The 27,993-nt window shown below is 36.7% G+C and overlaps 1 protein-coding gene and 1 long non-coding RNA gene across 5 annotated transcripts; one reads left to right on the top strand and one right to left on the bottom strand.

Moving 5' to 3' along the window:
* Window positions 1–58: 58 nt before the first annotated feature.
* LOC110044012 (6-phosphofructo-2-kinase/fructose-2,6-bisphosphatase 1-like) lies at window positions 59–21,919 on the bottom strand. 4 transcript variants are annotated; one of them, XM_089277357.1, is made up of 19 exons: window positions 21,700–21,919; window positions 13,089–13,229; window positions 12,290–12,386; window positions 11,960–12,023; window positions 11,789–11,863; window positions 9,838–9,894; window positions 7,349–7,557; window positions 6,363–6,424; window positions 5,753–5,826; window positions 5,150–5,221; window positions 4,701–4,754; window positions 4,479–4,574; window positions 3,737–3,841; window positions 3,408–3,449; window positions 3,260–3,301; window positions 2,358–2,403; window positions 2,036–2,098; window positions 1,516–1,579; window positions 59–1,099 (listed from the first exon to the last, which is right to left on the bottom strand). In XM_089277357.1, exons 1-19 carry the CDS (start codon window positions 21,884–21,886, stop codon window positions 1,093–1,095), a joined length of 1,557 nt encoding a protein of 518 aa, XP_089133483.1. In that variant the 5' UTR covers window positions 21,887–21,919; the 3' UTR covers window positions 59–1,092. The 4 variants fall into 4 exon arrangements, with proteins under 4 accessions (XP_089133483.1, XP_089133485.1, XP_089133484.1 ...); XM_089277359.1 differs by having other exon boundaries at window positions 7,349–7,470; XM_089277358.1 differs by lacking the exon at window positions 21,700–21,919 and adding an exon at window positions 15,318–15,468.
* LOC110044014 (uncharacterized) lies at window positions 15,813–17,894 on the top strand. The gene is made up of 2 exons (XR_002296058.2): window positions 15,813–15,926; window positions 17,666–17,894. It is a non-coding gene; the product is annotated as an uncharacterized LOC110044014 (long non-coding RNA).
* Window positions 21,920–27,993: the final 6,074 nt, after the last annotated feature.

Genomic DNA, 27,993 nt, shown 5'->3' with positions numbered 1-27,993 from the left:
GACAGAAGCTGTAGTGGGAAGGCTTCGATCTGGGCGGGAACTAATAAACGACAACATCGACGAAATAATTCTCACCTTTATTAAAAACACTTCACAACCGCAATATTACAGGGTGTAAAACTCTGAAAACAATATTGACATGAAATGGCTTGCGTAATCACCCCACATTTCACTACTGGTAGATAACAGCTTCCCATGTATTTTAAAATTGATGTCAGTAGCTCTTCTCTATAAATAGTTTGCACAAATAACAGAAGTTTCAAAAATGCTCGATAATTTTTTCGTCTTTCTATTCCTGCAAATGCTTTGATTTCGCTTTACAATAGCTTCTGGGTTTATTGATCTAAAAATGTTATACTAAAATTATGTTGTGGAAAACTTAGAGGCTGGGGTCCATTTCATATCTGGGTGTTTGCTTAAATGACTTGTGATACGTTACGAAATATGCACGACATAACTAACCACACAGCCGTAAAATAATTCGACTCAAATGATAATTTGTCAGCATGTAACATTGACTGAGACTGCGGAACTTAGCGGCAGGAAATTCTACCTGGCATGACCTACCCTGACTACAAAATAATTTGACAACACGGTTACTTTTAAAAACTCAATTGTTAAAAAATGAAGTAATTTCTCCCATTGTTGTACTCCTTCAAGTGGTAACGATCACAAATATATTGGTGAACCCTATTTACAATGCATTTAGAAGTCTAAAGGTACACCTCTCCTTAAAATACACGAAAGTGATAAAGAGGAACACGAATTAGACTATTTAGTTTCTGTACAAAAGGCTAAAATTACTCAATGCCGGGTTTGCCACACAGAACACCGTGCAAGAATATTAATTTAATTTTATCACCAATTTTTTTTAGTTTATTTTAATTTAGTGGTTGCAAAGGCAAGTCTCTTTTCTTCCTTCCAAGGCCTGTGAGAGATACATTTAGCATTTACTTGCTGTTTTACTCATGCAGTAGATCTACAGATCAGAAAGCATGTTGCGTTCCTTCTTACAGGGCTTTGCTGTGTTACTAATACTGGGTTTCCCTTTCATCTTACGCCGGAATCTCACCATTACTTCTTTAACACTTTTCACGCACTGCAATCACAAAGTACATTCGTATTACCTTTTAAAATCTTATTAATTGCTCTTTTATGAACAATTCATCTGTTTCATTACATATTATTAGTTGTGAGATCCAAGTTAACCCATCATAATTTATCAGCACAAAGAAGGCTAGCAGCATGGAGGAAGCTTGTCATGTATGTACGTAGTGAATGCCCTAGCTCACTAAGATTCTCTCCGTTGCTCATGGTTAAGTGCCCACTCGGTGCTTAGAGTTCGAAGGCCGTGGAACCGGGACCCAGGATTGTTTCTTGTCCCAACCTTGTGAAGTTTAACAGTTCATCAGATTTTCCATTCTTATAACTTGTTTCCGTTTCACACAATATATCTCGTGAGAGTTACCTTTTTGGTGTGTAGAAGTAAAGTAGCCGTCTAGACTCATCACTTACTTGTCTGAAGTTGAACCAGCCGAATTTGCAGTCACAAACAATGGATATCTCTCCACTCTACATCCTGAAATTACACAAAACCAGAGTGTTATACAGTGCTTATCGAGTGTCTATGTTCAATAAAGCCTTACTAAGGTTTGATGCAATCGTCTATTCCTTACTCAAGGTGGAGAAAGTACCTCTGAGCATAATTATCTTATTATCTTAGTAAACAACAGATACGTGTTTGTTATTTTTGTTGTTTACTTTTTGTTTTGTATTGTAGCACATGCCCCTTGTTGTATTTTGAGGGCATGCGCAGTTGCAAGGAAAAGAGATCGAAAGTGATTGCAAACGCATGACCTATATTCTAGTTGTGTTAACGTCTCATTTCGAGTTTAAGCGGAACGCTACAGTGTGACAGTCTCATTCGAAGAAACAAACAAATAAAAAGGCAGATTAAGTAACTGATAGAATGACCGATAGAGCTAAGCTTTAACTGCAGCTAATGTACTAACAGTGACATAACAAACAAAATTACCATAGGCAATGGGCGTAAGTTTGAATACCGTGTGAAATGGTATACTAAGATTTGGAAGTTCTCCTGCAGAAAAAAGAAAATTCGATATAAGTTCTATTTTATTCCAAGTATAAAATCAGTTTATAGTGACAGAATCTCGATTTGCTCTTTAAAGCACGCCACACAATTTGCTTCTTAAGTAAGTCTGGTAATTTAACATTATGATTACGTTACAGTACGTGTTAATCCAGCCCCAAATTTCAGAACATGTAACTCCTTCAGACCCTCCCAAAAGAACAAAAATTTGCAGTTCTGTATATTAAATTTGATTCTAGCAACTAACCTGAACTGTGGTCCAAAAAGTATGCCATGAGACACTGCAAGATAGCCTACAGCAAGAAAAGAGTAGAGAGAGCCGATTTTAATTTCAACAGAGGAGGAAAGACTTGGCCATGAGTATGCACCTGGAGAGGGAGGTGCAGTGGCCTCATTGTTGCTAAGCTCGCCTCTAGATCGAGAGGTCCGGGTTCGAACCCTGGTCGCGGACACTTTACTCTCAAAGTGCCTCTCTCCCCCTAAGTGTATAAATGGGTACCATGGACTAGCATCCCCTCCAGGAGGGACTAGAAATATTCCTAGTCGCTTCATGCTACAGAAACCGGGATAAGCTCCGGGGGGGGGGGGATACTCCAGAAAAATTGGATGGGGGTGTGCGGCCCGCCTCCGAAAACCCTTACCCTATTTATGACCAAAATCTGCGATATTCCCTGCCCTATTTATGACCTGACCAAAAATTCGAAACCCTATTTATGACCTGACCCTAAAATCAAAACCCTGTTTCAGACCTGCGTTAAAATTAGTTCCCTAGTTCTGTTCAATGTTAAATTGCCGTAAACATAATTTGTGAAAGACTTTTGTTGATTTTCTTTTCGATAATGATAACAAAGTGGCTTCTTCTTAAAAACATACCCATATCAAGGCTAGAGTGCAAAACCCATAACCTATTTCTGACCAAAATGGCCAAAATAAGCTAAAATCGATACCCTATCCATGGCCGAAACGGCTGAAAAACCATACCCTTTGGGGCTGCACATACCTATATAGCCCATATAAGGGATTACCCCCCCCCCCCTCCCGGGGGATAAGCTCCAGCCTGATGAGTTACTTGACTCGCACGCATACTTTGTTACCCTGTACATGGAGACTGGCGTGCAAGTTCTGTTCATCTTACGTTACATCACCCACCTCGTGGCAAATAACCAACACGTTGGACTGTCTTTCTAGTTCCTGAAAAGGAGACATATTGTAATAATTTGTCAAGTGACTCTCACTCTAAAAGGTAGCTTGAAAAATCAATAGTTTAATTCTGACTATTTCATATCATTTGACTTACCATTATAACTGGTTCAAGTCGAGCACACACATCACTGTACGACTGAAACAGAACAAGACAAAGATTACAGTTCTCCATTTCTCCTTCATGTACATGTCAGGTTACATGTAACTCCTGATGTAACTCCATAAAATTCACAGCAAATCAACACATCAAGGGTTAAATTTGTATGCTAAACCAGCTACCAAAGATCTGCCGGAGAATAGTCCGTATCGCATAGCCAAACTGACTATTTTCCTTAGAAAATGAAGTTTTAATTTCCATGGAAAAATTTCCTTGTTACAGTCTCTTCTGTGCCTCATTTATAAGTAGAAAATAATTAACTTTACCTCTCCCCTGGGGTATCTGTAATTGAACGGATGTTCCTCTATAACCTTGTGTTCTTCAGGGTCCATCTTTTTTATTTCGTCCAAGGTCATACCATCATAGATGCCCTGATATTTATCACAGTAGGTATGATAATTAACACTGTACTTATAGTTGCTACTATCTGATGCCAGCTACACTATTGACAGGTACAGATTACTCATTATTTGAACAATAATCAAGGCCTGATATGCAGCACAGGAAAACGTCAAACCACACTACATAAAACAGAAATGTCTTAGATTTAGGCCCAGGTCAAACGTCAAACTTCAAAAGAGATGAACAAAACTTAGCGATTTACTACATAATAAGTTCAACGTTTGACTCAACTGAGTTCGTCCGACTGAATAATAGGATGGACCAACACGTTCTATCCGTCTCAAGCAGACGATCTAAATTCGAATTAAGTTCCACGTTTGACTCAACGGTCGAGTTTCACCCATTTGGATCGACTCAAATTGCAATTTAGTTCGTCTCATGCGAAGTTTGACGTTTGACCTGGGCCTTAATGGTCTCAGAAACACCCCTGGTTGTCTTTTATATATGACTTTCATTAGAAAAATAAAACTGATGATTGAAGTAAATGTCTGGATCTCAAGCATGCTCCACATATTTAGAGACATTCTTAACCACGTTAAAAAAAAAACTGAAGGAAAAACTATTTTACTGAGTTCATCATTTCATCCACTAACTACAATAACTTACATGATCCATTTCATTGAGAGCTTTCCATCTCTCAATTGACACGACCTTGAGATACTGTGCAGTGTCCACAGCTCTTTTAAGTTGACTTGTCCAAACCTAACAAATAACACATATACCAGTCCTGTACATGCAGGCTCAAACACTTGGTACAACAAAAATATGTAAATGACCAGATAACAACACAAAATATACACTGTAAGTAACTTAAATACAACATCACACCTTTAAATCTTTAAGTTTCTCATCCTCAATGAATCTTGCTAGAGCAAATGAGAACTGCAGGAAAAAAACATAAACATTTCATTTAATTGTGGAGTTGCATGTATATAATTGCATAAGGATGCTTGCACAAGCAAAATCACATATATTGTATAGCTTGTACGGTAGACAAATTTTTTTTGCTTCATTTTGAAGGCTATAAACCGGCTTTCTTCCTTTGTAGAACTTTTTAAACACGAAAATGTGCAATCTCCGCATTTGAACATCTGCACAAATTTAAATTTGTGTTAATTAAGTCCCTTATGAAATTATCAGGCTGCTTCAGGTATCTTTTCTTTTTCAACGCTGATTACTTAGGGTAAGGGAGAAAAAGCATAAATTCTTTCACCACAATTACACAGATTAATAACATTTGATTGGTCATTCATGAAAGCTGTGATAAACAGACACACCTCTTCTCCCCTGACTGTCAGATCTGAGTCGCCTCCAAGTCTTTTTTGAACATTGAATTCACTCTCTCCATGCTGAAAAAAAAAATACAAGGGAATTCACAAAGATAATTGTAGAATGTATTTTTCTTCAGTTTCTATTTTTTAACTCCAGTGCATTATTCTGAGTATTTAATTTCCACCTCATAAATACAAATATTTCCTCAGGCCTGGATCTTAAGATACCAAAATTAGAAATAACATTGTTAGGGCCGATTTTAAATAGTTTAACCTTGTCCTTCATATATTTCATATATACTTGCAGTCTGTGCTGCTTGTGTTGTGTAAAAACTGCACAGCTTCCATCATCTGATGCTATGATATCTCGTTATTATAATGGTCTTCATGTTCAGTTGTACACCAAAATTACAAGTAGTAAACTGTAGGCTTGATATAGAATAAATGATTAATCATTGACAGTTACAAACTTGCAGTAAGCTTGTCACAACAATTAAGTTGCATTCAGGTTAAATTACTTACTATTCCATGTTTATTAACTGCCTAGGTACATGCAAGGAGGGTTCACATTTACAAAATTAATGACCAGCCAAGTTAAACACAGCTTACCCTTGCAAGATATATTGACCTTTTCTTGATGTGCGAGTTCATTAGAAAGTAGACAACTCTACTCTGAAGGTAACCTGAGAAACAAGGGCAAGACCAAAAATCAGTTTCTTGATAATAACAATAATCTAACTTCTGACCAAAACATGATTCTGACTGGTGAAACAATAAAGCACTCTGTCTTAAAACATTCATTAGTTTCTTTATCCTAAACAGGAATACTCATTCAATCATTTTTTCCTTCCATTTTTGATCCACTCTTCAGTTTGTTCAAGGATTCCTCCCTTTTCTCTCTATCCTGTCATGGCCTTTTTCCTTCTTTGCTCATTCACTTCCTTTCTCAATAACTACATGTACCTGCCTTTTTTCTTTGTCTCCCACTTTTATCTTTCCCTTCTCTTTCTTTTCTTCTTTCTTTCATTCATTTCTTTATCTATTCATTAATTCATCTGGTTTTTTCTTCCTTCACAAACAGGAAACCATTAGATACTAACAATGTTTGATAATTATTTTATTGATACATGAACCTGGTCTGATAATTTACATACCACCCCATTATTGCTAAATGTAATTTGTTATCAAATACAGATAGTTAGTTAAGAGCTTTTATTACCGTCAATGTTGTTAACAAGGTATTGCTCTCCTGCATTAATGATCTTGATAAATGAAAGGTTTCTTAAACATAAAACAGACGTTCAATTTAATAGTTATGTAACAAGTAATTTAAAGCAATTTGTCGCTAAGGCAGTCCATACAAAAAATATTATATGCAATAACCAACTTGCTACCATTTGTTAATGTTACATTTTGCATTTCATTTTCAATTGATGTGCTATTTTAAATAGAGGGGAACATTTGGTTATGAAACTCACCAAAGTTCTTTGTTGGATGTGTTCTGTTCTCTTTTTTGGCCTTGACCGAACACAAAACACAATAGTTGGTTACTACTGACCGAGGAACTAACCAATAGAAACGTTTCGGTTATGTAATTGTGCACAGTCGTGGACATTCCAACATAAATCTTGTAATCTTTGTTTACTTCTTTGATGTTTGCTGGGTTTCGTAACCATTCCCCTCTATTAACTAAGATGCAATTTAGTCGCAGCAGGCACATGTGGGTTGTGGTCCTCTTGGTAGATTTTGATCCCTTGAATCTTTTTGTTTTCAAAGTTCATTGATTGTTGCCATAATAATTATTATGACTGACAGTAGCAAAATAATGCATTTTTTTTAAAATTTTACTTCAGAGTTGTATTTGTATTGTTGTGTTCTTTATTTCTCCACTTGATGACATGAATACGATATTGTTAACAAATAGGTCCAGTGAAAAAGAAGTAGGAAGGGCAAAACATACTAAACAAATTGTATGCCTTAAATTAAATGCAATCATTTATTTTAGGACAAAAGAAAACTAGCAAAAGAGAGGAAAGAGTAAACACATAGTAAATAAAATAATGTCAACATTATTAATACTGAGCAAAATAAATCTGGTGAAGTGCTTTTTTAAATAGTTTTCTAGTTGGCTTATTACGTATTACTTCAGGGTTCACATGATTTTACAATAAAGCAAAGTACAGTAAATCAAGAGTTTCAACTCACCCCTCCTTCTCTAGAGAGAGTGATTGATAAGCATCTTCATAATGCTTGATCCGTTCCCTGAAGTCCTCAACAGCCATGTCTCTATCCACAGTCACGTAATCAGGACTGAAGACCTTCACTTCCTGTGGGGGTAAGGATGAAGCAGGCGAGTCCACCCACACTTCCCATAACTTAAATTCCTCTTTTGTAAGAAATTCATGTCCCATTACCTTGAAATTAAGATCAAGAACAAAACATTTCATTATTTAATTCCTTTACTAACATCTACTTTGTCCTTACAGATGCATGCTATGTAGTGCATGTAACAACATCAGTTTTAGTGTTTAATATAGAAAGCAAAAAGACTGAAGATCTGAGTTATTTCATTAATACAGCTTGGAATAATTAAATTATGTGATTACTCTTCAAGATAAACTAGTGTCATCAATTTTTAAGGTTAGGGTCTTAGACTTCATGCAAAGAACAGTACATTTCCTGTGTAAATTGGCCATTTCCGAGGTGCCTTTTGCCTTTGTTTCAAAGTAAGTCTTTATGTGAAACCATCCAAGAAAATGAAAATGTGTTCAACCCACATGCATGTTTATTCTCCTGCAAATCAAACTCAGTTTCGTATTGATAAAAATTTTGCATGAGGACTTCTTTTGAAACAGAGGCACAAGGTAACTTAGACATGGTCTATTAAACTGACATCATGTCTTGAATATATTAAATGTTACGTCATAAATGATTTCAAATGAAAGTTAATGAACAAAGAAATGAACTTTAATGAATGAACAAAGGAACATTGAACAATTGAATAAACAAAGCAACGAAAGAATAAATGAATGACAAAAAGGAATGAGTCAGAGTGGATGACTGAACAATGAACAAATGCATTAACAGATGAATGGACAGACAGACAGATGGGAAGAAGGACAAGTGAACAAGTGAACAAATATAAATAAAAGAAAAAATAAACAAATGGATGGACAGAGAGACAAACAATTGAAAGGATCAACAGATAAATCAATAAAAGGTATGAATGACAAAGGAAGTCACAAGAATGAATGAGAGGTTCAAAGAAAAAAAACAAAGAAAGAAATTACAGCAAGGAACAAATCATTAATGATCAAACCAAAGAACAAATGAATGAATGAACGAATGATCAACTGCACATGAACAAACAAGAGAACAAAGAACAAATGAAAGAGCATTTCAACAACAACAACAACAACAACAACAGAATGAAGGACAAAATAAATGAATGGAGAAATAAACAAAATACAATAAGGACAATACCAGACTGGCATCAAGATCAGTGCTGGGACTAATAAAATATTACAGGAAATTAATCTGCAAATCAGGGAAACTGTCTGAAATGAGAAATATTAAGCATAATGATTTACAGTCCTTTTGAAGGAAAAATGGCTGCTGGTTTATCTGATGGTGATTTCATCTTGATTTACCAATCAAGTCAGGTTTTCACTGTCTCAGTTTAGTTTGGTTTTCTTAAATTGTTTACTTATGGACCAAATTGACTTTATGTTTCAGTCTGTTTTGCACTTCCATTTAAATAAAATAATGACAAAGATTTAGATTTAGATCTTCATGCCATCCACATGTATATGTACAGTTTCCATATGATTCAATCTTGACCTTCGTAGCTATTTTACTCTGCACGCCAGATTAGCTTACCAATAACAATTATAATAATTATCATTGGAATAATTATTGGAATTATTCTAATGTTTTTATCATTAGTCAAAATAATTTTGAATAGCTCTAGTTTTGTACATTTCTGGATTGTAGATTCTGTACATGTACTATTTAAACTGTTAACAAGTACAGAAAACATGATCCTATCAGTGTTGGGTAATATCTGACAATCATATAGAAGACGTCGTACAGTAGATCTAGAGGAGAAGCACAATATGTCACAGACAGGGTCACTGCACTGTGTTTTTGCCTTGCACTCATGACACTTTTCTCCTTTCAGAAATATATATGGGAACCAGCTTATTAAAAGCCCAAAAGATATCCTGGAATGAAATAGCATGCATCCAGGGTAGAGCAGAAATACTGCTAGAAACCTCATGGTATAGAAATTGGGGATTAAAGCACTAGCTGGCAAGCCCAGAAAGATATTATGCTTGATTGAAGACTTCTATTCTTGTGTACCTCACAGTGTGAGGTACACAAGAATAGAATAGGACAGACAATGGAAGTCAGAAAACCAGAGTGTTAAATTCACAGTCCTTAACAAGTTGCATGATCAAACACAACAAAAGGCACAGAGAGAGCACAGAGGGAGAAATTCAACACTCCTCACAAATGCAGAGCAAATTGCTTATTCACAGACTGAGTGAGGTCAGGCCAAACAGGAAAATCATTGGCTTGGTCAGGATGCACGTCCTGACCTCAAGCCAAATATTTTCCTGTCCAGCCCTCCCACTCAGTCAATAAGTACTTATAATCCCTTCTTGAAAACTCTTAGTGATGTAGAAACAAACCTTAATATTTGCTGCTACTATATCTGGGTCTTCACAAATGGATTCCATGAAAAACACCTCATGAAAGAAAAGAATAAAATATATCTAATGTAAAAGGCTTCAACTACCCCAAACCCTAACCTGGATTTAAGTGGTATTAATAGTTAATACAAGTTAATGCTGAGCATGTATTGTACATAGCTAGGAATCGCATTTCATTTTTGGAACCTTGTGTGTCGTATCATTTGGTTTGCTCGCTCCATGAGTTATTGTATTTCCCATCCCTTCCCTCGCTTGGCAGTTGTATTTGTCCCAAATGGAAAATATATGTAGCTGCCCAACGACAGCCCACACATGCATGATTGTTGTCTTTATTGAATGATTAAAACTTTCTGCACAACTCATTCTCCACTCAAGTGTATGAATGGGTGCATGCCAGTAAATAGTTATCATGGTAAACAGAAAATAAATGCATTTAATATATTAAGCTACATTACTTACAAAACATTTCTGTGAAATTGATAGTTTTATGACACCCTTGAGGGTATAGAGATTCTATCAAGCCATTATGGATCTCGTAAGAGCTTTGGAGCTACTTCCACATTCTATATTGTTCTTTAAATATTTTGGATGCTTAAACTTTCTGACGCTTAAAAATTTCAGATGAATTTAATTTCAGATTGTTTTTGTCTGTGATTAAAATTGTTCTAAATTTTTTTTCAAGTAATGTATCATGATATTAGGCAGGCATCCACCCAAGGAAGTAGCAACACTCTTCACACACAATATCTTTACCATGGACAGACTTTAACTAGTGCTAACTACATTTTTGGAAAAAGAAAGATGCAACGTGGGTTGTGTGGGCTGGAGGTAAGGCAATAGCAAATGACAACAAAGAAACTGAGAATTATATCCAAATCAAACATGATGTCACATTGTAATGTAACTTTAGATGTTATTTACATAGGTAACAATAGACAGTAACCAAAATTACTAATAAACTAAATGTGGCCTTCTACAAAGTAGACATTCCAAAAAGCCATGTGACCTAGACCCTTCACACCCTAATACCCATATGGGAAATTAAAAAAAAATGTGTTTCTCACTTCTGCAATCAGTATATTCCAGCCAATGAAATTCAAAACAGTCTACAATGATGTAACTCTACAGATTGTGAGTCATAAGCACCACCAGATTGGATTGAATTCATGTCCATGACTGTACAATGCATATAATAGCAGAGCTCTGGCGGCCTGAAGGGCCGCCAAGTGGAGCCCCATACTCATATAGGAAAGAAAAAAAAAACCCATGAGTTGATTTTCTCATGGTTATCATGGCTAGTGGTATTGCTTGTGGGCACGTACACAGAACGGCGACGACGGTGACAGAGTTGCCCAATATGGCAACCATACTCCAAATAATAGGTTGACAGACATGTAGCCTTGGTTTACCGTGTACTTCCTTGATATTGGACATCCATGTTATGATCAACTGACACCTTTCAAAACAAGGTATCTGCTGACCAGTATCACATGACCATATCGCAGGCTCAAGTTTAAAGCTCCTCGAGGTCACGTGCTTTTTTTAAGTTGACCGCTGACCAAGTGCTGGTTATCGATTGGATCACGGGCTCATGTTAGGTTAACTTGTTGGAAACAGGGCAGGATTGCTCGGAAGCCGGTTAACGCTAACCCAGGATTAAAAGTTAACCAAATTATAACTTTTTCTTCTGTACAAATGTTTTTTGCTGTTTTGTTTTGTGTATAGGGTGACTATGAAAACTCAAAACAGAAGGCCAAACAACATACAAAAAACCTCACTGCAAAGTTACAAAACTCAAATCAAAATTCTACCTTTTTCTGGGTTAGCTTAATCGGGCTTTGAACAACCCGATCCAGGAGCTATGCCTTTAGGCTGGCCTAAATCTATATATTACAGATGTCACCATCAAGAAATAAGAAGCCCATCTCACCTTGAATCCACGGGTTTTACAGAAATCCATAATCAAAGCTCTCCTCTCCAATGTTGTATTTGTGGCATCAAATATCTACAGTAACAGTGTAAGGATGTTGATTCAACGTAGAAATGATTTTAAACCCTTAGTTTAAATTTAACAATTAAAACCAAATCATAATGTACTTACTGCTACTTGTCCTCCGCGACTCAAAAACTTGCTGACATCTTCCAGGCAGGCTATGGCACACTGTCTGTTATTTTACAATAGAAATGGACAAATTATTTAAGGGTAGAAAACGAATCAGACTGTTTGCATGGCTTGTAGTTTATTAAATTGTATACAAATTTAGTCTGGCCCTATACCTACTTAGGGTTATGGTCAAAATCAATCAATACAAATTTAGTGACAAATTCATCAAGTAGGTTCTTCACATCACCTGATCTTATCAATACAGAATATGACAACAAGATTCTAACAGTTTCTGACTAAGTTGCATCACTATATACACGTACAAACCTCCTAATTGTCTGTGCTTCAGTGTTGTCCACTCTGAAAAAGTCATGCAGCTTATCTGAACCAACAGCTCTTCTTCTGTACTCACCAACATTAAATACTTAAATATAAAAAAATAGTCAAACTTAATGAACATCTGCAGGTTTTGTTTCTTTACAGTCATAATCTTCCACATTTTCTTGTTGAATAAAGGGTTAAGGATGTCAACAGAATTGTGCAAAGCACTGCACTTCTTTACCAAGCAACTGAAATGAAACATAATTATTATAGTTAATAATACTAGTATATTATTTCCTTTCTTTACCTTTCACAAAAGAAAGAAATAAATCACAACCATTTCGTTTCAGATCCTTGAGTTAAAAGATGCTGTAGGTAACATTTGAACATGTACATGTATACATGTATGTATATCTCTACCTTTGTATTTGACAACCTCCTGGTAGATTAGCAGTGGATCACTCACAGTCATTTGGGGTGGATACAGGATTTTAGAGAAGGGGGTTTGAGATACGGACCACCAAGGGTGGTCTTCTGAACCTACATGTAGGGGAACCGAGGGCATCCCTGACTGTAAAATGGTTCAAATTGAGGTCCTCGGAAATGGGATTTCCACCATTAAACCAAGTCAGCATGTTGTAAAGTCTCTACCGACCCCCCCCCCCAACTCCCTCAACTCCCCCCCCCCCCAGATCTGCCCCAGGTCCTGTAACAAGAACTGGAGATGTCAACCACTCTTAACTGATAAGATAATTATACTGTTAATTGAAATGTGTCATAAATAACTAAAGTTCTACGTAGTAACCTTTAGTTTTGATGCCAATCCAGTTGAGATAACGACCCAATTTTTTAGCCATGTATGTTTTTCCCCTTGCTGGCAGACCAACAAGTGTGATAACAGTAGGCGCATTGACAAAACGAGGATAATATTCAGGGTAACAAGTGTCTGAAAAAAAAAAATAATGTGCATAAGTCGGAATGAACAAAGATATTCATTCGATAAAGACATTTTCCCCGAAATACATATACCTGAATCTTCTCTCACATGTATATTCAACTTTTGATAAATTATATCTAAAATGTTCAATTGGATTTGCATTTTATACACAAAGGTAAAAATTAAGTAGTCCTGGGTCAGGTTGTTAAAAAGCTGGATAACACTAACCCAGGATTAAAAGTTAACTGAAGTTTTAGTTTTTCTTGATGTTCAAAAATGTTTGTCACTGCTTAATACAAATGATGTTGTGTAGTTTGAGATTATTTAAATTCAAAACAGAAGGACAAACAATAATTATATTTATAAACAGAAAACCTTACCGAAACATTAACAAACTGAAATCAAAATTCTCGCTAAATTATCCTGGGTTAGCTTAATCAGGCTTTGAACAACCCGGCCCTGCTGACTAGGCTTGCTGTGTTATAAAGAACCTCAAGCAGATATTTCTTATACCTACAACGTGTAGCAGCACAGTCAGCATTTCAAATGTTATTTTGGTGAGTTCCAGATAATGCTCACTAGGAAATCGAAGAGGGGTCCGAAGGATTTCAATCTTAGTACCGTTAGTACCATAATACCGTTAGTTTATTAGTTGTCTCCAGTCATTGTTGTCAATTTTAGTCTCTTTAGTTCTCTTGTTGCCTTCAGTTGTATTTAGTTGTACCTAGTTTGTACATTAATAATTCGTGTAAACATGACCCACCTAGATTAGCTCAGCTATCCTCGGGCATGTTATAATTGCAATTTTAATTTGAAAACAAAGATAAAATGTATGTATGTAAATGTATGTATGTCTTAGGGGTACAGAATGTCAAAATCTGAGACACCTTGAGACACCAAGACCTTAATCTAAATTCTTAGACTCCGGCTTAAAAATAACTATTTTAATTTGGGTCAGAGAAGCCATGATTTCAATACATACCAAAATTTTAAAGAACATTCTTTATCCCAGATCTTTCAGAAACAACAAAATACCTTCTGGCAACCATCAATATGGCAGAACTGCCATAACCAAACAAGGAAGCACAGAGATTTCAAACCAAAACAATGTAATATAGGATATACATGTAGCGTTCTCTGGTAAAAAGTATTCAAAAACATAAGCCTATGACAGCTGGTCTACTGTCTTCGACGGATAAAAATTTGTGATAAAATGAAACATTAAAATATGAATATAGAGGATAAATTGCATAAATTTAAAATTACTGCACATATACAGAAAGTGCTAATTAATGTTTGTTTAAAAGATGCTGCATTGTCTCAGCAGTAGGCATGAGACAACCCTAAGAATGCTCAGGTTCATCAATAACAATTTTATGCAGTCCTTCATTTATGATATCAAGTTGACGGAGTGGTGGAGTATAATTATAATACAAAAATAATATTAGTATAAACAGTCATTTTGAACATTAGTGACTATACATTGTATTTCCAGTCGAAATAAAATCATGCCAACAGACCGAAGCAAAAGTGCAAGATTCTAAGCTAACCATTCTTATATGTAGGCTAAGTTAAATAAGCCACTAGGATGCAAAATGTCTGTTAATATGCAATATTACAATAATTACTGACTGATAAACGTTCAAAGAAAAATACATGACTAAAATGTCTAAACCCAAAATCTCATTAGTAATACTTTATTTTAAGCTCATGTTATAATTATTTTCCTGATAAACTCTATCAGCAAATTAGATGTACCAGTAAACTTTAACAATAAAACATTGAAAACAAATCCACAACACTTTGGACTCTATACTATACATTGTAAATGTTATTATTTGCATGTAGAGGCCTTTATAGTTTCTGAAGGATCAAGGAAAATGTTTGGCTACACAAAATTAAGTAAGCTTTTTAAATTTGCCATGCTACAGGTGAACAGTTGCATGTAGGTGTAAAGTAGTCCATTTGTAAGTTTATGTGCTAGTCAGAGAGTAAATTCTCAAGGGACTAATCTTAAGCACTTTAACAATATTTAGTTAAACATTACAGCATACAGGTATGTCAAGATTGAGAGAAAGTTGCATGACTCAACAAAACCTGCATTCTTGTACACAACATCCTGGTTTATAGTTTCCATTGTTGATATCTGTAGAACACAAGCTTTGTAAATGAAATATACTCCTGCGACATGTAGAAAGTAAGTAGTTAACATGCAAAGCTTTAAACAAGCCAGAACAATTAGCATGCAAATTGCTGTCATCCCATGAATATCTTTAACCACAAATTAGAGACAGAGGTTTCCAATTAAAAGGCATGATGCATGAACATTCTGAACAGCACCTGAAAACACCATGGAAACTGTTATATATAATAATGCCCAAAACACAATAGCAATGGCAAGGAGTGTTTCATTTTAGTTAGTATCTTTCAAAATACAAACGGAAATAAAAAGAAAAACTTTACTGCTGCATGGCACTGTACTAGACGTGTTTAGTTATTAGCATATATAGTTATTCAGTTTGTGAAGCTCTAATACACCTTGACAATAACTTCTATTTAAAGTGACAAATGGTAAAACAGGAAATATTGAATATGTAGTGATGCATGGAATCAGACAATATCAAGACAGGCCTTGACAAGAATGACTAAAAATGTTCTACATGTACCAACCAAATGGCATCTAAACAGAAATTTAAAGTACTTCAGGTAAACTTTATTTAGAGTTCTGTTTTAACAATTATTAGAAACATCAAAGCTACACAAACCACATTAATTACAGGCTAGAAGAAAGACAAAATATTGCCTATATTGTTTTAAGAATACACAGCCAAGTATCCTGTTTTCTGACACAATAAATTATTCTAACTTGGATTTGCTGACAATTTGTATCATTTCCAAACTTCACCAAATTTGAATTCTTAAGGTTACTCCAAACCTTTGCAGGTGTCTTCCAGAAAAAATTTGTATGTCTGCTGTTTTCAAGGAAACCCCCACACACTACGTATCAATAGTAAGAAAAGTTACGAGATGTAGAATTGAATGAAAGACTCTGTTTTGCTGATAGTTTTCATAAGGTGGCAGAAGCCGTTAACACCAAAACGACCGACTGAAATTCCGGCGAATTAATCAGGTATCAAATGCGATCGTTGATGCAAAATAGCTGTTGATACAAAATAACTGTGCAAAATAAATGTGTCAGCATTTTCTTTTATTTCCATTGGTTACCTTTTTATAGATCTGTCAAGTTCCACAATCGAAAAATTTGCATAACGTGTTGTGTTAAAGGTTGTCACGAGAAAAGTATTTAAAATAAAAGAATTCGCCGACAAACTTTTGTTCCTTTTCCATCAATGTTCTGGCCAAATGATACAGAAAACCATCAATTAGGGGTGGCGAATGGTCCTTCAAAAACCATGGGTCTCCCAAAATGTTCACGGAATTTCACTGGTCTCGCAGTCTCATTTTTTAGCGGTTATGTGCGTCTCGCAGTCTCGATTTTTTTCAAGGCTAAAAAGAGTCGCGAAGTACCGATTTGTTTATTTTTGTTTTTTAGTAAAGTTAAATGACATCACAACATCTTAGACCCTGAACGTCTTGAGTTCACATTTAAAACACTTTAAAGTCTCGGTCTCGCAATTGAAGAAATCAAAATGTCTTGGGCTCGCAAAGAAAAACACTAATCTCGTCGCCTTGCAAAGTCTCGCATTTACCATTCGCCACCCCTTCAATTCTACATACCCAATTAATTCATTTAAAGAGGAAGGATTCTGTCAAAAAATGAGTGCAAGTTTTTGCCTTCTAGAGATTTATAAACATGTCACGCCTTCTCAGAGGGATATGTCAACTCAATAAGCTGCCAACCAATGAAATAACAGAACCCCTAGCATTCACAGTATGCAAACGGGAGCTTTGCAGGAAAGCGATAGTGTTACATTCACGTTTTAGGCGCACACATCTTAGGCCATTGGCCAAAAATAATTAGGAAAAACAGAAGGAAAGCAATGTGCAACAAAACAAAAAGAAACTGAGGAATCAATTGCCAAAGCAAGATTACACGGAGGCACTCTTGATGGACATGAAATTTGAAATTGGAAGTATTTGATAGGATGTCTGGATTAAGCTGTTTGCTGCAAAAAGGTCACTGAGGAGTCCATGCCTTTTGGAGATTATGATACCTTGACAGTTAATTAACTTTTATTAGAAAATCTCTTTTTCCCAATAACTCGTGCACGTTTTAATATTTTATTTTCATTTTTGTGAAAAATGTTACCCTAAATAACGGAATTTAATTTGGTTAAAAAAAAAAAAGAAAATTTGCCAAAAGTGGCCCCGCTAAGGTCTGGAGTAACCTTAAATTGGTCACAAAACTTAAAGCTTCTCCCCCAAACTATTGTGCAGCCAAAATGCGAAAACTCATGACTCATATTAGAATACTTGCTACACAGTCAGGTGACGTGAACAGTCTAGACTTGAAATCTGGAAGTGATGGCTTCACATCCCATACAACCTGACCACAGCTGGCTGGTGTTACTTCTCATGATCAGACCACAGCAGACCCAAGTTCAACTCCTTGGCCATAATAAAATACATGTAAGCTTGTAAATTAAAGAACCTGCAGGTCTGCCTACTGCCAGTTGGAACTTTTGACAATAATAAATGTGTGTTCATTTACAATTTTGTTAACTTTACTTTTAACATTATGTCTTTACCTTTGGCTCTGAAAAGTTCCACCAGGGAAATAGTCATTCTTGAGATACATTTTATAAGAAGGTTTTATGGCACAAGCAGTAAAATGCAGTTAACGGTCAAATGAACCAAAATCTAAATACTTTTTTCATTTGAGTTCAATGTATTCATTAAGTATAAAATAAACATATTCTGAAGTTTCAAACGAATTGGACGTAGCATTGTGAAGATATTAGAATGTTAAAATCACTGCTTTTTATCCTTCATATTTGTAGAGTGGTCAGGAAAATTGTCGGATAATTGTCGGAAATAAAATTGGTGACATCACTGTTGATGAGCTCAAGAAATGCGGTACATTTGAAACTGTTTTGGTTTCAAGTTCAAAGTGACCTTCAGAGGAAAACCACTTAAAATCAAAAGTTAGTAATTTCAAGTTCCCCCAGGACCCAAAACTTAAAAGAGAATGGCTTAGAAAAATAAAAAGAGAATGGTTCATGCCCTCAAGGCATTGGCGCGTTTGTGTAAAACAATTACCGAAGACAATTTCAAACAAAATCTTGTAGTGAGGAGTTTGCTGGGACCGTCTTTGAAGCTTCGTCAACTTGCAGTCAAGAAAGACGCAGTACCGACGTAATAGTACCTAAAAATATTAGATCTGCAAAAACTTTGAACAACTTTAACAGCACTATTAGAAAGTTTGATGTTAGCTCTCTGCTGGATGACAGATGTATACGTTGTTCTTGCTGTTCATCTATGTAGTTAGTTGTTAAATAACTATTAGGTGATAACATTATGATAGTATTTATCAACAAATTAGTTTTTTTTCTTTTTTTGATTCAATTTTTAATATTTTAATATTTTCTTAATTTCACTAAATCTTAGGTGAATACATTTTACTTTATATTTTAGTCTCCCCAATTAGTAGAGCACTTGTGCTCAGCTATTAAGATTGAGACTTAAATAAAGTTGTCATTCATTCATTCATTCATTCATTCATCCATTCATTCATCCCTGACAAAAACCGATCAGCAGAACCTAAGGGAGCTGCTGCTATAAACCGGTGATCAGCAATATAAAATATATTCATCTAAAAATATATCAGCATCTTAAAGCAAAAAATAATAATTATATAACACATGTAATACACAATAATATTAGAAGAATATTGAAAATCAGAAAAATATGTACACACTAACAAGCACTACAAGATTGTAATGAACCGTAAAGTTCTCTTTGAAAATCAGAAAACCATGAACACTTTGATTTGATTTTGACATGTCAGAGGTGAGACAAATAGCTTTATGGAAGAGTGCAGTAACACCCTTAGTGCTGTTGCCATGACAACAGTTTTGCTATTGGTGCTGTCTTAATAAAAACTGAAATTCCCGGTTTTTGTCTTAAACCAAGAACCATCTACCCCACCCAATCTAATGATGGGAGTTAAGACAATATGGGAACTATGTCTGTTCCGAGTAGGACCCTTTGTCTCACTTTAGAGGTTGCAAATGGGGATATTTGGTTTTTTGACAGAAAGAGACTGGAGCCGAAGGAGCTGCTATGGCAACAGCACTAAGGGTGTCAATTTGTTTCCTTTGTGATGCACATTTGTGGTACCAAGTTTCAAGAACAGTGTTTCAATATTTCTAGAGATATTGTTTATTCAGTATTTCACCATTTTTTAGTTGTAAACAATATGACGTCATCATTTGCATAATAGAAAAACATCAATATCTCTAAAATGAAAAAAAGATATTTCAAAAAGAAAAACGCCATTCTTCTGTATTTTGAAAGGCCTTTCTAGTAAGCAGAAATTATTTGTCATGTCATATGCACTTTAAAGTACAAGAAAACTATTTGATACGTAGCTTTTGGGGTAATTCTGTGGCTTCCTTTGTTGAAACGATTCTTTTTCAAAATCCCACGACCTAGTAAAGACTACCAAATTGCTCTATTGGCTGGACTATTGTAAGAATAGCTATCAAAACTTTCATATATCTTCTGAAAAGTTTAACTTTCCACAAATACTCAGATACATTAAGTTGACTTCTTGATCAAACTAGATAACCTTGGAAATTTTTATGTAAATTCTCTAAATGGGAGGATTAATTTTTACTTTGGCCATTTTGGCGCGAAACTATGAATGGGTTTCATGACACAAAAACATGCTGCTATGGCAGTATTATCACTTTTTACCCATATCGCATGACTCTGCACAACGACAGTCGCGCAGATCGCTCAACATGTGAGAAAGAAAATTATTTAGAGATGATGGATAAAGATCTTGGCAAACTGTATGAAATCCTGGACTGCCAGCAAAAGAAAAGTAAACCTGGAGATGAATTGAAAGAATCTGTGATTGCACTCAAAAGAAAGTACACACACAAGAAAAGAAAAGAATTCATTTGGAAAGTAATGTCCACATGGGTTTTGCATATCCGAAGACCTTCCATCATCCGCAAAGCTACCAAGCTGTGAAGACAACAGGAAATGACACCTGGCTCTATAATGCAGGACCCAGGTTGAAAGCAGTTTCTATAACTGAAATGGTCATCCTGCATAAACATGTTTATTTATTATTTATTATTATTATGTTGTATCGTTGGCATTGGTGGGTAATGAATCGCATGCTATGCTGTTGCGATTACTTGTTGCATTTGAGCTCCCCCTCAAAATCGACTTCTATGCAAATCAACTAAAATTCACTTATTTTCCCTCTGGTGGTCACCATCCCAACAAAGTTTTAAAAAGTGGCTTTTGATCAGCCTTCTTGAAAAACTCTCTGTTAACATTTGTGATAACATAAGGAAGTCAAACTTGTTTGTTGGTAGAAAGCCTCCAGGAGTAATCTGACAGTGCACGCCATACAACAAAACTAAAAAGCTTCGAAATTACTTGTATAATTTAATTTCATGGTTCAATTAATTATTAACTAATTAAACCTAGACTTAATTATAAGTTTTAATTAATTAATTAATTAATTAATTAATCAATCAATCAATTGATAAATTAATTGTTTTTGGGCAACCTACCTGGAGAACCTGGAGAACCTGGAGAGCTGGGCACCCTGGATGGAATGGTTGGGAGCCTGAAGGGCTCCCTGAAAATTTTCTTAGAGCACAACCTTGCCTATATTAAATGGATAATGTTTACTGTTGATAGTGTCGGCCACCACTGTCAACCAACACTATCGCCCGAGTATTGCCCAAGTATGAGTCAACACTCAGCGATACATAATTGATATATCAGCCGACAGTCTCGCGAGTGTCTGTTGAGTTAATCAGCAGAGTGTCCATTGGGTATTGGTCTACATTCCGTCTATATGTTGACTGATATGTGTATCGGTCAAGTGTCAGTCAAGTAATGGTTGACAGATCAACTAATACTCGACCAATACTGGATCAATATTCAACCCATACTCAAGCCATAATCAACCAACACTTGAGCAACTGTCGGCCAATACTTGGCCGACATATCGACTGAGTGTTGGTTGATATATTGGTTGATTAGTGTCAGCCGACATTACTTACAGTAAATATGATCTCATTAAATCGCCAAAGCAACTTACTGTTTGATAACAGACGAGGTGTTCAGTTTCAGTTTTGTCACAGGTAAAAGGACTCAAGGTTCTGGGGTTTTTTGCATTAACATGACAATTAAACTGTCCTCTCACTTTAACTACACCGCTACATTTATCTTAATCTTCAAACCCTTCGCCTCGGCTGACTAAAGAAATCTCTAGTGATGCGTATGCAAAGAGTACAATATTACGCTTATTAAATTAACCTAAACTTACCAACTCTGTATTTGTAGTCAAGCGGATAAATAACGCCCCTCTTTTCCCTCAAAACGAATACTCCTTTATGCTCGTGTTCTTCATCTTCTTCGTCAGCTACCAAATCGATATCTGGGTCAGAGGAACCCGTACTGTTCATAGAATGAAGGGAAAATGGAGGCTCCATCTTCTCGAGCTCGGCCGCCATGTTTTGGCTTAACGACTGTCACGCCACGCTCCTTGTTTTGAAGAAACACGTGATCAGTGAAGCGTTCAACCAGTGTAGCACGTGTTGACAGGCTGATGATCGTCGATCACGTGGAACGAACTCTTACGCAGGTCTACTAGCCAATTTTCATTCGAAATGCATTCATCTATCTATTTTAATCATCTATGTTCTCTGTTCACTCGAAGCAGTTCAACAAGAAACACTAGAAGCTTCTCCTTGCGAATGTAAACTTTTCAATCAGGGTCTGACCGCGGCTGGGAGAGCCTACAATTAGGGACCGTTCATTTTTTATGAGGGAGGGGGGGCTGGTGGAATTTGGGAAGCACCGTTTCAAAATCGCATGACCCCCCCTCAGCTTACCAATTTTTTCACATGGCCCCCCCTTATAGCGGTCATTTTTTGGGATGACCCCCCCCCCCCCCACAAAAAAAATTGAACAAACAATATTTAGATTTCAACTTTTTTAATATTTCTCTATTATCCCCCTACTTCACGTTATTGTGCTCACTATGAAGACAATATTTACAATCTCTCTACTACAGAGAGCTGTTGTTTAAAAAACAAATCAAAAGAAAGAGAAGTCAATTTCGGATCTCCTAGTTATGGCTCGCCCTGAGCGTGTGGCATTTGGCCTCTCATTGGCATCTTTCTCATCTGAATTGATGAATGCAAGAATGACATCACTTGAGTCATCTTCTCCCCCAGAGTCAATGGCATCACTGTCATACTCATCATTGTCACTTTCATCCGTTTCGCTGCTGTCAGCACTTGCCCTGTTGTCATTTTGTGTCAATGTCCTGGCATTCCTCAGTGTTGGTTGGCCAGCTCTGAGAGGACTCTTCTGCTGCAAGCATGAATGTCTTACAATTGCCTTTACTTTCTCACTCTTGCTGCTTTTCAAATGCTGCTTCAGCCCGTGGTGGTTCAAGTACTTGTTTAGTTCTGGAACACGTAGCGTTTTAAGCTTGGTTAGATCTTCGAACAACTCAGTCCAAGGATAATCCTCATATGATTTATCTTTGGCGTCCCTACTTAACTTTGCCTTTTCTTCTGCTCTCTTTTTCCTTTTAAATTCCAGCACTTCAAGATGCTGAAGATACTCCACCACAAACTTTGATTTGACAATAAACTTATCTGCAAATAAAGCAACGCTCTCTGGGTCAGATAAAACCAGCCTGGCACTTCCTTGCTCTTTCTTCGCTTGGACCCTTGGCTGCCAGTCATCTGGATCACGCCCTTCTTTTGGGGTCTTCTGGTAGGAGAGGTAGTGGTATTCCGGTAGGCAGGAACGGTCAGGAACTTGTTTAGGGTATCTTTCTATGGGTGGTCCAGTCCATTCACAACAAAAAGAACAAATTTCTCCTACCTTTTCTTGACAGGACAACTTTAGAAACTCCCTGTAGTTCTCCCCCTCCTCGTAGTGCTCATTCATAAACTTCTCAATCTTACGGAAGTAACAGTGGCCTGGAACAGAGTCTTTCCTTGCTCCTGCATTGTGATACTGAACCAAGTACGAAATGTTGTGAAAAAACTGGAAATCTGTTGATGTGTTGTGTGAAACACATTCTTACATTTAATTTACAGATGTCTTTATTTGGAAGGTTTTTTCCTCTACTCTAGTGATAGGCATGTATAAATGTTGCCCTGTGCAGGTAAAACAGAAAGCTGTTGAAGAACAAGAAGATGAGCCGGTAAGCGTTAATTTCTTGTCAGTGTTCCTATTTTTATCTGAACATTAAAAACGCATGTATGCTTCACTTTTATAATGAGAAACTTCTGTATTTTCCTATTGTAAAGATAGCACCTAAAACTGTTTGAACATTTTTAAAATAGTATGTGTCTTTTAATATATCGTTTGACTCAGGTCTACATTTCACTACACGAATACAACATTAAATGGTTACACGAACCATGATCATTCAATAATATCAGTTCAATATAATAAATAAAAAAATCGTCTTTCCTTTTCTGGTAGGTCACTAGTTCCTCCTCTGCTGATGATACAACCATACCTCAGGGTCTCCGGAAAACAAGCCTTGGCTATATTGTTAATCCAATCGGGAAAAGAGCGCATTACTACATGAGCATCATGAAAGAGGCTCATTCCAAAATGCGCAATAATGGCGAAAGCGACGAGTCGTTTAAGAAAAGGTTTACAGCTGAACGATCCAGGCAGTTTGACGTCTTACAAGCAAAAGAAGCAATCTTTCTAAGTGCGAATGGCTGTTCAGAAAGGGCGAGTGAGTTTTCCATGCCAGGGTACCGGTTGAAGCCCAGTGATGGAAGAAAACTGAACTTCTCCATCAAAGAGCACAGAGCAATCGTGGAAAAGTTGAATGTCATATTGAAAGATGTAAAGGAACACGATTCCACACTCTTTCAGTCCAATGGAAGGGAATTATTTCACCAATGCTGCAAGAAGCAGAATCACCACCAACCTTGAGCAGGAAGTCAGAGATTATGTTTATACCTTCATGTACCCTGAAGAGTACACTCTGATGGAAAGCATTGCTGCTTCTTGTAGCATTGGTGAAAGAGACTCCCATAGCAGCACAAGCGGCGACGAAGAACTCGACGACAGCGAAGATGAAGATGAGTGCCAGTGAAAGTTGCATTCGAAAATAACAGTGTTAAATACTTCTTTTCAGTAGCTACAAATGCTTTTAGTCGCCAAACATTTTCTAAAGCAGAAGGAAAGTTTGTAATAAATTTGTATCCTGCCTTCTATGTGTAGCAATTGCTATCTGTAGCAATTTTTTTGATATTCAAACATTATCCCATTTTAAAGTTTTACTAAAATATTTCACGCGACCCCCCCTTTTTCCCTTATTTTTTTGGGATGGCCCCCCCTCGAAAGCCATTTTTTTTCGCATGGCCCCCCCCCAAATCCCACCAGCCCCCCCTACCTTATAAAAAATGAACGGTCCCTTAGACAAATCTTGCTCAAAATAGCTTTCCCAAAGGCAAAGATAACTAGTTTTGAGAAAACGAGCTTTGAACTTACAGTAACAGAAATTCTCAAAATAGAACTTCAATACCTTAAGATTTAAATTCCGAAAAAACAAAATTTTTTACAATCCCGCCTTAGGGACTTTTTCAGTGTCGGGGAAACGCCCTATAATCTGAGAGGCACTGGCGTCAATTTATGTTTACCCAAATTTAACTTAAAGTTTATGAAGATCGCGTTTACCTACATTTGTGCATGGCTCTGGAATAGACTACCTACAATCGGCTTTAAACTGGCTAGCGATGTTGCTAATTTTAGTAGTACCAGGAGCTCCTGGTAGTACTGTTGAGAACTGTAGATTTTATATTTACAGGCCTAACGTTATTTTATTCAGATTTCTACTGCATTTATTCATTTATTTATTTATTTATTTATTTATTTATTTATTTTTGCATACACATTGGTATTTTAATCGAGCTTACTTAGTTTTTAGGCGAAACGCATTTAAATAAAGTGTTGGTTGATTGTTGATTAATTGGTTGATTGATTGATTGATTGAATCAATGATTGATTGAAAATTGAAGGTTTGTATTATTTGAACGTAAATGTATAGAGAGTTTAGTAATAGTTGTCACTGATCTACAATGAGTATAAAAAGGTTGTTAAATGAGCTGCTAACGCCCGACTTCAAACGCAGAAACGTGTCCACTTGACATCGCACGCCACATTAATTGGGAAAAGGGGAATTTTTGGTAAAAGTTCGAGGGCCTCGATAAACGATCTTGTTTCCACGTGCGTTAAAGTGACGCCGATATAATGAAAGCGAGGCCATAGCCCATTAAAAAATGTTCGCGACGGCTAAGTTTCTTTCCCTGTATTACGCAATAATCACAGTACACAGAACATCAATACAAAATTAGGTTTGCGTTCTCCTTCGTTCGAACGCAGTTAAATTGGGTTACTTTATCTGTGTCATCTTTGACATTGCTGCGCCATTTTTCTGCTGCTAAACTCAATTTTTGACTCGAAATGTGACATTCAATGCAACGGAACCAATCATAAATTGTAAAAAGCATCATGTTGTTTTCATTAAAACGACTAGCGTGTAATGCCGAAAATCGATTAATAGAACTCGAGCAAATTTCGAGATATTTTGGTCACATTGAGACTGCTCCAAAAGCTTCCAAAATGTCACGGACTATCTTACACAGACGATGACATAGTGATGACTGGCTGGTGGTAGATGCAATAATAAAGTGTATTATCGTTTGTCTCACGATGTAGTCACTTGAGATGTAGATCGCGACGTTTCGACTGCTTGCTGCTAGTCTTCTTCAGGTGATAAGGTCGACTGATTGCACGGTATCATTTATATCACAAAGGTCGGCTGTGATTGGTGCATTTCGATCCTCCTATTGTTCCATTGTTCCGGCGAGTAGCTGTTCCCTCAGTGGTCCGCTGTTGTACCGTTCTCCTGTTGTTGTGTTTCTTGATCGTGGGTATCCATGCTTCAGGAATTTCAATTCCACTATCCCTGTTGATGTTGTTAGGGTGAAGTCTTATGTGAACAGCTTCCTTGACCCTACGTGTGTACCAGTGAGGATCTCGATCAATAGACTTGACCTCGTTCCGGATAGGATAGTGACCGGTCTCGTGGGAATTTTCTCGTGGGTGTGTTCAGAAACGGCGGAGGTCTGGGTACGGGCGAGTCGTATATCCCTGTCGTGTTCTTTGATCCTCTCCTGCATAGATCTCCCTGTTTCCCCGATGTAGACTTTGCCGCACTCACAGGGAATCCTGTAGACAACACCATCTTGTTTAGCCGGATTGACTGTGTCCTTTGGTCGCACTAAGTGTGACCGAAGTGTCGTGTCGGACTTGAAGACGGTGCGAATGCTTTGTTGTTCCAGGCAGCGGCGGAGAGACTCCGAAACTCCTTGGACATTAAATTCCGTGGATTTAAATTCCGCGACAGGCTCTCTTCGTGAGACAAACGATAATACACTTTATTATGAAGATTCAACATCTCCCATCTTTTGCAAAACGTATTTTGAAACGTTCTTGTTCTAATTACTCCTTGATTTACCTTTAAATTAAGAAATATGTACACTGGTAGCTATAATTTAACATAGCAACGCCTAAAGCAACGGTTGTTTACGGGGTAAAAGTACTTACAAAATAGTTTCAATTCAGTACATTTTAAGTATGCTTTACAGGAAAGCTTCACAGTTTTGTATCATGGTGCTGAACATTGTTCCCTGTACGCCCCTTATACTTGGTTAACATGATCCGCACGTACTCGTGGATATTCAGTGGAACATTTATGTAAAACCTTTCGATATACCCCCTCCCCCTGCCTCTAGCCCCCCCCCCCCCCACCTATTCACAGGGCTACTCGAAGACCGAATTAAAACTTTAAAGCCTTATTCTCAAAACGACCAAATACACGGATCACTAACATTTCAAACATGATATCTCCATTGGGTTTCAACCGAATGTTGTTAAATTTTCAAGATTGGTGAAGGAAACGATTATCTGGGTCATAAACCTCTAAAATCTGCAATGCTTTTCCCGTTACTCAGTTAACATAGATAATATTATTTAACATAAGTAAAAATTTTCCCATTTTCACGAGAAAAAAACCCTCAAAACACTGTTTTCTGAGGTTTGGTCCCTGGACAACTTGCTTATGGACAGGAGGAACTTAATTCCATGCTTCGAGTTTACAATGAACACCACTTTTTAACACTTACGCGCTAGCTATTCATGTGAGCTGGAAAAGTTTGGTACTACTTTAACGCAGTACCAAAACTGTCCCACAAAGTAGTTGTTTTTTGTTTCGTTTTGTATTGTTTTTTTTTTTTCTTAAAAATTGAAGGAATAAGACCACCACTTAGACCACATGAAAAATACAATGCACAACCCAACTTACTACTGTTCCGTTAATATATGAACAATTAGCATTTGATTGACGTTTGATTTCCTAAATACCTTTTGATTGACATTTAGCCGCGTAACCGATACGGTCAATTGACCTTTGAGCTTGGATAAGTTAGTTTTCTGTCGCAGATATTTTCACTGTGAACGCCTTCGTTGCTGACCTGTTTCGCTGACCCGTTTTCTGCTGTTTTCAAATCTG

This window comes from Orbicella faveolata, unplaced genomic scaffold, assembly GCF_042242905.1.
Source record: "Orbicella faveolata isolate gen_17 unplaced genomic scaffold, um_ofav_v1 contig_46, whole genome shotgun sequence".
Classification (NCBI taxonomy): Eukaryota; Metazoa; Cnidaria; class Anthozoa; order Scleractinia; family Merulinidae; genus Orbicella; species Orbicella faveolata.
This window is presented reverse-complemented; position numbering and strand designations above follow the sequence as displayed.